General features: G+C 35.2%; 2 protein-coding genes across 2 annotated transcripts; both read right to left on the reverse strand.

Annotated features, from left to right (window-relative positions):
* Positions 1–383: 383 nt before the first annotated feature.
* On the reverse strand, positions 384–2869 carry LOC139112588 (uncharacterized). Its single transcript, XM_070673677.1, has 3 exons — positions 895–2869; positions 735–809; positions 384–604 (listed from the first exon to the last, which is right to left on the reverse strand). Exons 1-3 carry the CDS (start codon positions 2618–2620, stop codon positions 384–386), a joined length of 2022 nt encoding a protein of 673 aa, XP_070529778.1. The 5' UTR covers positions 2621–2869.
* A 4056-nt stretch (positions 2870–6925) lies between these two features.
* Positions 6926–11753, reverse strand: LOC139112589 (calponin homology domain-containing protein DDB_G0272472-like). The gene is made up of 4 exons (XM_070673678.1): positions 11484–11753; positions 10787–10973; positions 10302–10576; positions 6926–9245 (listed from the first exon to the last, which is right to left on the reverse strand). Exons 1-4 carry the CDS (start codon positions 11751–11753, stop codon positions 7404–7406), a joined length of 2574 nt encoding a protein of 857 aa, XP_070529779.1. The 3' UTR covers positions 6926–7403.
* Positions 11754–12844: the final 1091 nt, after the last annotated feature.

The following is a 12844-nucleotide window of genomic DNA, read 5'->3' on the forward strand; positions in this document are numbered from 1 at the left end:
AAATTTAACTGAAGTTGGTCTTTATAACATTTTATAGGTATGGTAATTTTCCAATCTTTGTAACGGATTCACTGACTTTCGTGCATTATGAGGACCACATAAAAACATATGCCAAACACATATTGAAACTTTTCTATTATTTGTGTTGTGTATATAATAGTTGTGAAACAGATAAACGGTGTGAGAAAAAACGAAAGATAGACAATAAAAAAAGACAGCGAGAGATAGAGAAAAAGACAGCGGAGAGCGGAGAGAAAGAGAGAGAGAGAGAGAGAGAGAGAGATATGAGTATAATAAAACGTTTAACTACGATATGCAAGTAGAATATATATTTTATTACGTAATTAAAACAAATATATTTTTAGTACATGCGTATCAAGAAATTAAATCGTTTTCGTTATTTTTTGTTTTTGATTCATTAACCATGCTTTTATCATAACAGCAGTCCTACGTTTTAAATCTGTTGGATTTGTTTTAATTAATTCTTGAATTTGATGTAACGTTGGAAACTTCTTTGTTGTAATATAACTTCCAAAGGCATCCAATACAAGTTTTTTTTCAGTTTCATTCCATGGTACTCTTTTACACTTTCCATATGGTGATGCTGCAAATAAATTAATTATGTTAAAGAATAAAATTACATTTTATTATTAGATAATTAAATAATAAAGTGAATAGTATTTAATAATTATGTTAAATTTTTCTTACAACGTATATTTTAAGGTAAAACTTACTAGAGCGTTTCTTTTTTTGTGGAACATATTTTTTTGTGTCAGTATCATTGTCGGTTAAAGAAGAATTATCAGAATCTAAAATAAATGTGTAAAAAGAACCTTAAGATTGTGTGTAAATATTTTAAAATATTATTACAATTTAAAATGCTTGGAATCATACCGTTTTCAAAATCATTTTTTCCATTATCATTACATTCTTCTTCATCGTTAGAATTATTTTCGTTCTTATCTTGACCACTGGCAGACTGTAATAATTTCGACATTCGTAAAATTTCTCGATGAACTACTGGCATTCTGTAATTGTTACGATGAATTTTTTCTTCATGTCCCATGAAATTAGTAAGGTCCGTAATTTCTGTCTCCGACAAGTTTAGATTGATTCCCAATGTTGCTACATGTTTACGTAGAGTAGTACCTCGTAAAGTTTCAGGTTGATTAGCTCCACATTCAAATGAAAATTTGCGCATAAGATCGCATGCTTTTAAGAATGCATCTTTATTTTTATCCATATTAGGAATACCAAAAACATAAGGATTTTTTGACATAACCCCAGCTTTTTTTCTATATTTAAGAATTAATTCCACACATTTTTGTAGTTCAGAATCTAATAATACAGCTACGGTACGATTTAGTTTTCCACGTATGGTAAATCGTACATATTCCATGACTATTTTTTGGCATTCAGGCGAAAGTGCATTAAATCCATCTACATTTGTCTCTGGATCAATTTTTTGATAATTTTTATAATCTTCAATTAAAGTTCTTTCCATCTCTCCTGCTCTTCGTCTGTTAAATAGTTGTATTGATAATAACGTACTTTCAGCAAGCTGTAGCCAATCGTTGTACGAAAACTTTGTCTTTAAATTATTTAAAGCCGTAAGGTGACGTATTTTTAAAAAGTTCTCTAATTTTTTAATATCGTCAATGGAAGGAAGAATAACTTTTTTCTTTCTTTTTAGTTGAGATTGCGTTTCTAAGGCCACTTTATTGATTGCTGGGCCATATTCATTATTTAATAACGTTAAAAAGTTTTTTACTTGTTTTGGTTTTACAACATTATCTTTGAATATAGTTATAGAAATTAGCGTTTTTCCTGTAGATTTTAATAACGTGCCTAATGATGTTGCTAATGACGGAACTCTATAGGTCTTTGTTGAATTATCAAAACCAGCAAGAATGTTTATAACATCGATACATATTCCATAATATTTTGGATGATAAACTGATGATAACTCATCTATATCTCGAGAGTGTTGTTTGATTTCTAGAAGGAAACGGCCAAGTTGCCTCAATCGCTGTCGTATCATATCATGATGATGTGGAGATGGATATTTTAGACAAAGTTTATTTCCATGTTCCATAATTAATTCATCGTAACTTATAAGACGAGTTATTCTATCGTCACGACATCGTGGCATTACTATTTGACGTAAAACATTGTTGGCTACGCTCGCATATCTACCCATGATTTGCCGGCTAAGAACATTACAGACTCTAGTACCTTTACGTTTCGTGTGAATGCAATGTGCTGTATGCTGCCTTAAATTTGCTTTATTAAAGAATCCTTTACATTTTGGACAAGCAGTATAATCTTGAGCAGTATTTTGACATTTTTCAGCAGGTCTTCTGCAAACTAATAATTCGCCAGTATTCACGTCAGTATTAATATTGTAATAAAAATCTCCTTCTCTTCGCAACATGTTGATGACATTTTTTCTTTTATTGCATTTCTTTGGTAAATCTCTCAAATTTTGTACTCGTTTCTCATCTTTATGTTTCCTCTTTAAGTGTCGAGCAATTTTTGATTGCCACGTTTTACAAAATAAACAGAAATGTTTTCTAAAAACTCGTTTAAATCCATTTGATGGAGCTGACTGAACATACATTTCTTCGTCATTGCGTGACGATGTACCACAAATATTAGTTCTTAATGAAACATTTAATCCTAAACTGGTAGAATCATTAAAGGAACTACTTTTTAAAGTTCTACTTGCAGACGTATTATTTGATACATTTTTCTCTTCTTTAGATAACTCAGGTGGAATATACTCTCTGTCTGAATCAGAACTATCATTATCATTTTGAGAACCTAAAATAATTAAAATATTGTCAGAATAACGTTAATTGAAATTTAATTGTATTAATACTGATTATAAAAAACTTAACCACATTTTAATGGAGAATAAACCATTAAATCTTTTTCGTATACTTGTTCAGAATTATATAAATCAAAATTTTTATTAAAATTGAGCAGTGCGTTGTCGAAAACTGCATTATTGTTCCTAAAATATGTTATACGTTAACAAACTAATAATCACAAATTATTTGGTAAAAGTACAGTTTTCTCATAAAAGTGACTTGAGTACCAATTTATTTCAGAAGTTGAAATTTCTAATTGGCCATCTGCAAGATTTTCACATTGAGTTACCAATAATTAATTTTCAACCCATTTATAAGTCAATGTTTCACTCACTGGCGTTAACAATTCATTTAAAATTGATAATTGACTTTTTGATAACAGATCACTGAAATAAATTTTATATATAACATTTTTTATCATTATTATAGTATATATTCTTAAGAAAGTACATTTTTTAAAACAGAAATAACATTACTTTTTTTTAATCTGATACTGAATACTTCAAAAATGGTCTATGCATTATACGACTGAAAAAATTAAAGTTGTATCTATGAGTAGTAAGGTTAATCTATTTCAATATTTTCTATTGAGGAAGTCAATTTTCAAGACGAGTTCTTTTTATATATTAATCTATGTACAATTTTTATAAATTAATTATTTTATTTAAAATGTTAACCTCTTTCAGCACTTTTGATATAAAACTTAACATATAAAATTTTAACATAGCTCTTTACATAACTTTAATTTTTATGTTTTTTAAATTGTAAAGTGACAATACTTTTTCTACCAGCATTATATTGTTACGTCAAAGGTTGGAAATTTTAAATGGGTTCATTCACCGTTACTCGGATGCTTAGGAAAAGGCACGAGAGTAGGTAAAGAGGAGGAAATGGCTTGGTGAGTGACGTAACAGCCGATCCTTGCGTGGCGCGTATTTGGAGGGCCACGCGTAAACGCACTAGGAATGGGTTCGAGTCGGCTGAGTGGAGAAACTAGCGCGTAGTATTTGTTCTTTTTAGGGAAAGAAATTTAATTCTTATTCCCTGGGATAGAACTTGAGGTGGTTTTTCGCAACAAGGATACTTAGGTTAAAATGAAATAACTGTTTCAGAAATTCCAGCAATATAATGGGTAATTTTAATCTTAATTAAAATACAAATTTAGAATAAAAAAATAGATTAAATGAATTTAGAGAGATTATGATATAAAAAGAAAGAGGAAGAGGACTTAATAAAAGATATAATTTAAACATTTTAAAGAAAGATGAAAGGAAATGAATTAAGAATAAAATAAAAAAAACTAACAATAATAATTTAGAATGGAGAACATTATTCTAAGTCTATTTCTATTATTTCCGTTATCCGGGCCGTCGATCTCGGGAATACCCTGTCGATCAACCTGATCGGAGCCAGGAAGGGATATTCCACTCCGGGATAATAGATGAAGATATTATGATCAGGAGTTGCCCTCCTGGCTTCCCTCCTGATCTCCTCGGGATCAAAGGAATCGGGGCCTATTGTGTAGGCCCTCTCCGGGACAGGATCCGTCCACGGAGTGCAGGTGCTCCGGAGGAGTTCGAGGAGAGGGTCTACGACTTCTCTCGGTTTCTCTTGCTCCTCCAGGAACTCTACGCTCGGGGCGGGGGAAGGGGAACGTTCCGGGCTGTCAGGCTCATGCCAAGAAATGGTTTCATCTTCGGCAAAAGAGTCGACCTCCTCGGGTTCCCCAGGATAAGGAGTCGGTGACCGGACGAGAGAAGAGCATGCCCTAGGAGCAACTCCAAAAGAAGGTCCGGAAGAGTTCAAAGAAACGTCCGGAGTATAGGAGGGAGTAGTGGGGCGGAACAGCTCCGGCTCAGGTTGAGGCGGCGAAGTCGACCTCGGACGCGACGGCGATGGTGTTCGCCCCGGAATATTCTCCTCCGATTCAGTGTCTTCGTGGTTAGTCGGTGAATTGGGAGGTACGGAAGGCAGAGGAGACCACGACCGGTCTGTTCTGACTCTCGGAGGTTCTGGTGTGACCTCCCTTGGCGCTGCCGCGAATAAGAATTGGACGAAGAAACTCTTGACCAATTCTCGTAATTCGCGGATCTTTCGATTTCTTCGGGCGCGGCTTTTCTTTATTGATCGAAGGTTTCTTGATTCCACTAAAAGGTGTTAATTTGAATTTAATTTAACGAAATGATTTTAGTGGGAAAAATGTCAGGGCAACACGCCGCATCGCTCCTTCTGGATCCCTCTTTACATCACCTCAAAGATTCTTCCGGTACCTCTGACAGGATGGACCTTTACTCGAGCTAAGGTTTTGATAGTCACCATTTACTGGCGGCATATCGCAACCTCTGACACGAGGAGATCCGTTAACTGAGTCGAGTTTGCGGAGAACCTAAGGGATTCTAGAGAGATGCCTATTTCGGAAAACGCGAACGGCACCCTGGCAATACCCACGTTATTCATTTTCAAAGATATGAATTTTAGAATCTTAGTGGAACCATTTCAAAGGGGCGGAGGTAAAGAGGTAGAATAAATGATGAAACTTACTTCTTGTTGTCTTCGGTTAGTCTTGGACGAGTCCTTGACAACTTCTTTATTAACTTCTGTTATAGGCACAATGAAGTCACTTGTCACAAACTCGAAGGCGATAGCTCGGATATGTATATATGTAAATTCAGAGACTGAATGAGAGCGAGTCCCGCAGGAACACGCGGTTTTATAACCTTGGAAAAGGGGTGGGCTAGCGCCGGATTTTCATTTTTGAAAGAGTCAGTGCTCTGATTTGGCGGCCATGTCCCTCCACTTTTCCTTTTCTTAATTATTGGTTACTTCGATCTTATCCCTTCTCTGATTTTCTTAAGCTCTAGTTTTCGTCCTTAGATTTTTAATTAGTGGTGAGGAGTTCCCGATATCTATTGGCTCGAGAGAAAAACTCGGTTGTACGAAACTCCGCCCGCATGGCTTCCCCTTCCAACCTTCCAGAATATTGTTATTAACAGTCGAGGAAAAATTCCTAAGGACTCCCTTTTCGTTATCACCGGGTCGCGTTTGTTTATGGGATCCGGTCGCGTGTCATATTCTTATGGCTGTGGAGCTTTCACCCTCTTCGTTTGTTTACGCTTCGTAGTCGCGGTCTCAAGTGCTTCACTTATCGCCAGATATTTGATATCAATTCCAAATTGTTTTAGGTTCCTTCTAATATTCTTTAAAGAGTTTTCTGTTTATATTTCCCGTCGGTATCTGTGCTGTGATTGTTCTAAGTTTCATTTAAGCATCCGGCGATAAGGATTTCGGAGTGTAAATTATTTCTTCTGAAAGCCTGGAAGTTCTCTCTCGTCACCAAATAGTCACGGTTTACTCTTTTTTATCTAATTTATTGAACGCGTGTCGGAAAAAAGGAGATGTGGAGTCCGAGGACGTAACAATATTCAGGCTTACATTTTACTTCCACACACACGCATACGCACACAAACAGGCACACGCACAGAGAGAGAGAGAGAGAGAGAGAGAGAGAGAGAGAGAGAGAGAGAGAGAGATAAAGGTAAAATAGATTATAACTATTTATAAAAAAATAATATACTACATTCTTTCATTTTATTTTGTTCTTAAGAATTGTAATTTGCTCTCATTATAATTACTAATAAATATTATAAAGCCCTTAGTTTACCTCTCACATGATGTTTCTGGTTTACTATCAGATGATAATACCAGGACAGATTGAGAAAATGGTTCGTTGCTAATAATTGTTGGCTTATTATTTGATACTGTATCAAATACGTTTGTCATATCAATATTCTTATCTGTGCTATTACTTTCTAAAGAAATATTTTCTTTATTTAATATCAAATCATTAAAATCTGTAATTAAAAAAAAACAACTTTAAGGCACAAATCTGTCTATAACAATATGTAATGTAAAACATTTATATATCAAATAAAGTATAAAAATAAAATTTTTTTAACAATATTACAATACAAGAAATTTCTTCCGTAGTTTATCAGCGTTATAAAACTGAACTTCCAGTTTTGCATTTTGATACCTTTACTTCCAGATGTAATTGATACACTAGTAGAACTTGTAATACAAGCTGATGAATCAAACATTTCTGATTTATCAGTTGATGTTTGTGTACTAAGATCAAATTTCTCAATTACTTCCTTCTGTCTTACTTCAAAACTTTTTATTTCTACTTTTAAAAGATTACCTCTCAGGTTTTGAATTATATATAAGGTGTTTATTTTCTCCTCAGAGGTACACCGGGACTTTCGCTTCCTCAATTTTCTGTTTACAGTTTCATAAAATATATCTTCAAACTTTATTCTTATCTCTAAACTATTTCTACTTTTATAATCTTCTTTCTTCTTACAGCCGTTTCCTGAAAGTAAAAACTTATATCTACGCCTTTTTCCTATTCTATTACCTACGCGTCGAGAGAGAGAGATCACACCTCCATTCATACTTTACATTGTTTTGCCTTAATTCTACCTTAAATTCTATCTTTGGACCCTCGCTTCCGACGCTTTTTCTTTCATACTTTCAATCACTCCTATTTTTTTCCCTTGTTCTTTCCAAATTTTCCAACCAATCTATCCCCTTTCCTTCCCCTCCCAGAATTTCCTCCACCATTTCCTCCCAACTGTTCTCGTTTCCCCAATCTATACATTCCTCCCATATATGTTCCCACGTTTCTTCCTTCTCCAAACATATTCTACATTTTCTTTTCTCCTCTTCCTCCCAATATTTATTTCCTCTCATTTCCTCCCCTAATCTAAATTTTGCCATTCTTTGCCATTTTTCTTCTTTCCACCCCAATTTCAAATATCCTGGTATCCCTTCCTCTTTCACTTTTTTATAATACTTATTAAATCTTGACTCTCTTATTTTTTTCCATCTTTCCTCTCTTTGCCATTCTTTATTCTTTTTCACCAAATATTTCCCCCTTATTTCCCCTCTTTCTCTTAGATCTTCCATTTCTTTTCCCGACCACCCAAATTTTTCAAAAAATTCCTCTCTTTCTTTTTCCCATTTTCCCTTGCTTCTTCCCTCCCTTGCTCTTTCCTTCATTTCTTCCCAGCACCATTTTGCTAGAACCCCTCCTTTCCCTTCTTCTAACCTTTTTTCATATTTCCATGCTCTCATCTCTGCTCTACCTTTCAATTTATCCCTCTGTAGTTCTTCTCTCACCATATATCCTGGTACATATCTTCTTACTCCCAGCACCCATCTCAGGTATTTTTCCTGTAATATCTCCACCTCTTCTCTTTCCTTCCATCCCCATATTTCCACGCCATAATTAATAACCGACCATACCAGTTTATCAAATAGCCATATTCTTTTACTCCAGTCTTTTCCGAATTTTCTTTTACCTATACTCCACACCTGCCCCATTATTCTTGCCGCTCTTCTTACTCTGTCCTTTACATGCTCTTTCTGCTCTCCATTTCTCATAATTGTGTATCCCAAATACTTGAAACTTTTTACTTCCTCTATTTCTTCCCCTTTCCATACCCATTTAGTTTTTTTCCATCTTCCTCCCCCCTTTCTACACCTCATTATCTTTGTTTTCTTTACATTCACTTCCAATCCCTTTTCCTTTACATATTCTTCCATGCTTTTAATCATTCCTTTCATGCCTGCCTCATTTTCTGCCAGTAGCGCAATGTCATCCGCATACGCCAGCGAGTAAACTCTCCTGTCTTTTATTCTTATACCCCCCCACCCTCCTCTTTCTAATTCTTCATCTATGTCTGCCAACAAGAGCGTGAACAGGCTAGGACTAAGCGGACAACCCTGTCTTACTCCTTTTGTCGTCCAGAAACTTTTCCCTTCTTTATCCTTCACCTTTACTTTATTCACCGTTTCCTCTAATATTTCTTCACACCTTCTTATCAATCCCTCCCTTACCCCTCTTTTCTTCATTGTTTCCACCAATTTTCTCCTGTCTACAGAGTCAAAAGCCGCTTTCATATCTATAAACACAATTACCATTTTTCCTTCCTTTTCTTCTATCTTCTTATTTAGCAAATAATTTAACACATATATTTGATCCACTGTCCCCATGTCTCTTCTAAAACCGGCTTGACTCTGCGGTAATATTTCTTTTTCTTCTATTTCCTTTCTTAGTCTTTCTGCTAACACAGATGCATACACTTTGTACGCAGCCTGTGTCAGCGTTATCCCTCTATACTCTTCTACTTTTTCCCCTTTTCCTCTTTTTAACACCGGAACTATCACACCTTCTCTCCATTCCTCCGGCACCCCCTCCCCCCTCCATACCTTTTTGCACGTTTCCCATAATTTCTCTTTTACTTCCCCCCCTCCCCATTTCCATATTTCATTTTCTAAACCATCACTTCCTGCAGCTTTTCCTTTTTTCAACTTTCTTATTACATTTTCAAATTCTTCTCTATTTATATCTTCCTCATTGTCTTCTATTCTCTTTCCTCCTAATTCTTCTCTTACTCTCCATTCCACTCCTCCTAACATTTCCTTAAAATATCCATCCCACTCTTCAATCTTTATTTTTTCCTCCATTTCCTTCCTTTTTTTTCTTCCCTTGTTTACTACTTTCCATACTTCTCCCTCTGTTCTAATCTTTTCTATTTCTTTCTCCCATCTCACCTTTTCTTGCAATTTTTTCTCCTCACATAGCTTTTTATATTCTCTTTTCTTCTTTTTGTAATTCTCCTCACTCCCTTCCCCCTTCCTCCAATTTAACATTTCTTCTTTTACTTCATCTTTTTTCTTTTTACAATTCTCATTCCACCATCTTTCTTTTGGTTTTTTCCCCTCCTCTTTTTTCATTTCCTTTTTAACTACTTTTTTTGTTTTCTCCAGTTTCTTACTAAAACTTCTCCAATTTTCCTCCGTATTATTTTCTTTCTCTCTTTTTTCTTTATATTTTTCCCTGAACATTTTTCTCTCCTTCTCACTCCAAGCCAGTCTCGTGCTCTTTTTATACCATATTTACATCTTCTCCTCTTTTCTCCCTCCCTTTTTATCGTCACTATTAAAGGTAAGTGGTCTGAGTCCACTTCTTCCCCCACCTTCATTTCTACTATTTCTCCTTTTGATTCCACATTACTGATCACATAATCTATCACTGTTTTCCTCTTCCCCCTACATATGTCCATTCACCCTCTTCATCTTCTCTTGTACAACCATTAACTATTCTCTATCCTGCTTCTTCCAAAGTTTTACAAAATTTTTTCTTTTCCTGTAATTTTTTATCCTTTGTTTTCGTTTTCTCTCTTCCTTGTCTTCTTCTTCTTTTTCCTCATCCCATAGCCCGCCCTCTTCTCCCGTCCTCACATTAAAGTCTCCTCCTATCAGATATCTCGTTCCTTCCTCTTTTTCATCCATCCAATTTCTCATGTTCTCTGTTATGTCTTCTAAATCCTCATTTACATATACCCCTGTTATTTTCCACCATACCTTTCCACTTTTTATCTTTATTCCTATCATTCCTTTCCTATCTTTAAATTCTAATTCTTCCTCTCCTTCCAATTCCTCCCTCCATCCCATCACCATTCCCCCATTGCCCTCCTTCTTATTTTTCTTTTCTGCCCCCTTATTTATCCATTTATAGCCCTTTGGCAGTTTACTTCTTAACCCCTTCCATTTTTTTTCTTCCAACCAAGTTTCACACATATATATCACCTCCCATTTCTCCATGTTCTTCCAAAAATCTTCATCCTTGTTTTCTATTCCTGCCACATTCCAAAAAACTATTCTCACGTTTCTGTCTTTTACCTCCGCTTTTTCCTTTCCTCTCTCCTTTTTCTCCTTTTCTTTTTCTTTTTGCCTTTTATCTTTCCTTTTTCCATTTTTTCTTCATCCTTTTCTTTTCTCCTTCCTCCTCTTTTCTCTCCACTTTTTCCAGCTCATTTCGTTCTCTTCTTCCGCCTCTTTTCAAAAACTTGCATTTAGTCTATCTGCTATCACCTTCTTCCTTTTATTTCCTTCTTTTTCAAACTCTTTCGCACCATCCCATTTTCTCAATTCTTCCTTCAGGTCATCCCATATCCACATTTCTTTATTTACCCATATCTTCTTGTACCCTATTTTTACCTGTTTTCCTTCTCTTTTCAATTTATCCGCTTCTTTCTTTATGAGCCATTCCACTTTCCTTTCGTATTCTGTCAGATCGTCTCTTATCCATTCCGTCCTGTCCTTTAATTTTCCCTTACATCTTAATATTTCCAATTTTTCTTTAAAATTTTCCATCTTTACCCACACCATACCATAACCTCCTTTATTTACTCCTCCTATCTTATTTACATCCTCTATCTTTGCTTTTACTCCTGTTGCTTCTATTATTTCTCCCACTTGTTCTTTCAGCGCCTTTTTTTCCTCACTTTTTATCTTTATACCTCTTATTATTAAATTGTTTTTCCTCCATTCTTTCTTTTCTCTTTCTTTTGCCATTTCCAACATTCTCGTTCTTTCTTCTAAACTCAAAACCTTTCCCTGTATTTCTTCTGGTATTTCCAGTTTACCTCCCTCATATTTTTTTTCCTTTATTCTTTTTTCCATCTCGTCCATTCTTTTCTCTAAATCTATCTTCTCTTTTTTCCATATTTTCTTCAATTCTTCTATTTCTTTTCTTATTTGTACCTTTATTTCCCTTACTTCCTCCATCTGCGCTTGAATCCTTGCAAATCCACTTCTCATTTCCTTTATCACCTCTTCAAAACCTTCCTTGCTTATTCCCCTTTCACCTCCCTCTCCTGTTGCTTTCACCGGTGATCTGTACACCTTCACACTTTTCCTAAATCCTTCCAAGCCCTCTATTTCTCCTTTTTCTTCCTGTCTTTCCTTCCTTTTCTCCCCTTGCTTCCACGCTTCCAAAATTGGCAAGCTGTTAGCCCTTTCTCTTCTTAACATCTCTACCTTTGCAGGTCTTCCCATTTTCTTTTTTATTTTCTCTTCTCCTTTTCCTCTTTTCTTTCCTCACTTCCACACTCCACAATTCCTTTTTCCTGTTCGCTCATTTTCCAATTTTCCTTATCTCTTTTCTCTTTGTCTTTGATACCTCTAACTCTCTCCTTTGCCCCCTTGCCATCCTCTTTTCCTTTGTCTTACCCACGGTTTTTTCCCGTCACCGCCAACCTAACCTCAAAATGAACTCCTCTTTTTACCTTCCCCGATTTTGTCCCTTTATTCTTACTTTTGCTCTTTCCCCTCACTTACCCTCTTTATAAACCCTTCCCTCTTTCCCTCAAACCAACCCTTTACCTCTGAAAAACTATTTTACTCCCCCAAAACCTTTTTCTAGATGCACTCGCTCAGACACACAACCGTTCGCTCTGCTATCGGAAACGAAAGTTCTTCAGGTTTTGAATTATTTCATTTAATATTTAATGATTACCTGCAAATACATTGTTTTATAACATATATTATATAAAAATCAATATGTATAATGTAATTTAATCTGGCTTATCTTACAATGAACAGCAACAAGTTCCACAGTTTTCTTATCGCTTTTTTTGATAAACCGTTTGTCGTTTTTAACTTTCTTAATATCGCTAAGTTTACATATATCATATTCACCATTTTTTAATAAAATAATTGCAAACTTTTCTTTAGTATACATTTTGCAAAAACTATTGCACAACGTTATATAACCTTATTAAAATAACCTTAAAACATTATTGTTTATAATAGAATAGGTTAATTAAACAATTTCTTAAACAACGGTAAGACGCCAACACAGTTACATCTTGTCGCCACAATTAGTTACTACACGTAAATTTCTTTCACGTGAAATACCGTTATAATTGTACAGAAACCTAAGGGTCTGAATTTCACTTGCTTTGTTTTTACTCTGTACCAGTGCAGAAGCAATGATGACAAACGAACCGGTCTTTTTCGTACATGCGCATTAAATGGGATCTCATTAATACGGTCCTCATAATTTGCTTCTTGCATCATTTTAAATATATATAGTCCTCACAATACACGAAAGACGGTAAATT

The sequence above is a fragment of the Cardiocondyla obscurior genome, unplaced genomic scaffold (assembly GCF_019399895.1).
Source record: "Cardiocondyla obscurior isolate alpha-2009 unplaced genomic scaffold, Cobs3.1 scaffold31_0_849067, whole genome shotgun sequence".
Classification (NCBI taxonomy): Eukaryota; Metazoa; Arthropoda; class Insecta; order Hymenoptera; family Formicidae; genus Cardiocondyla; species Cardiocondyla obscurior.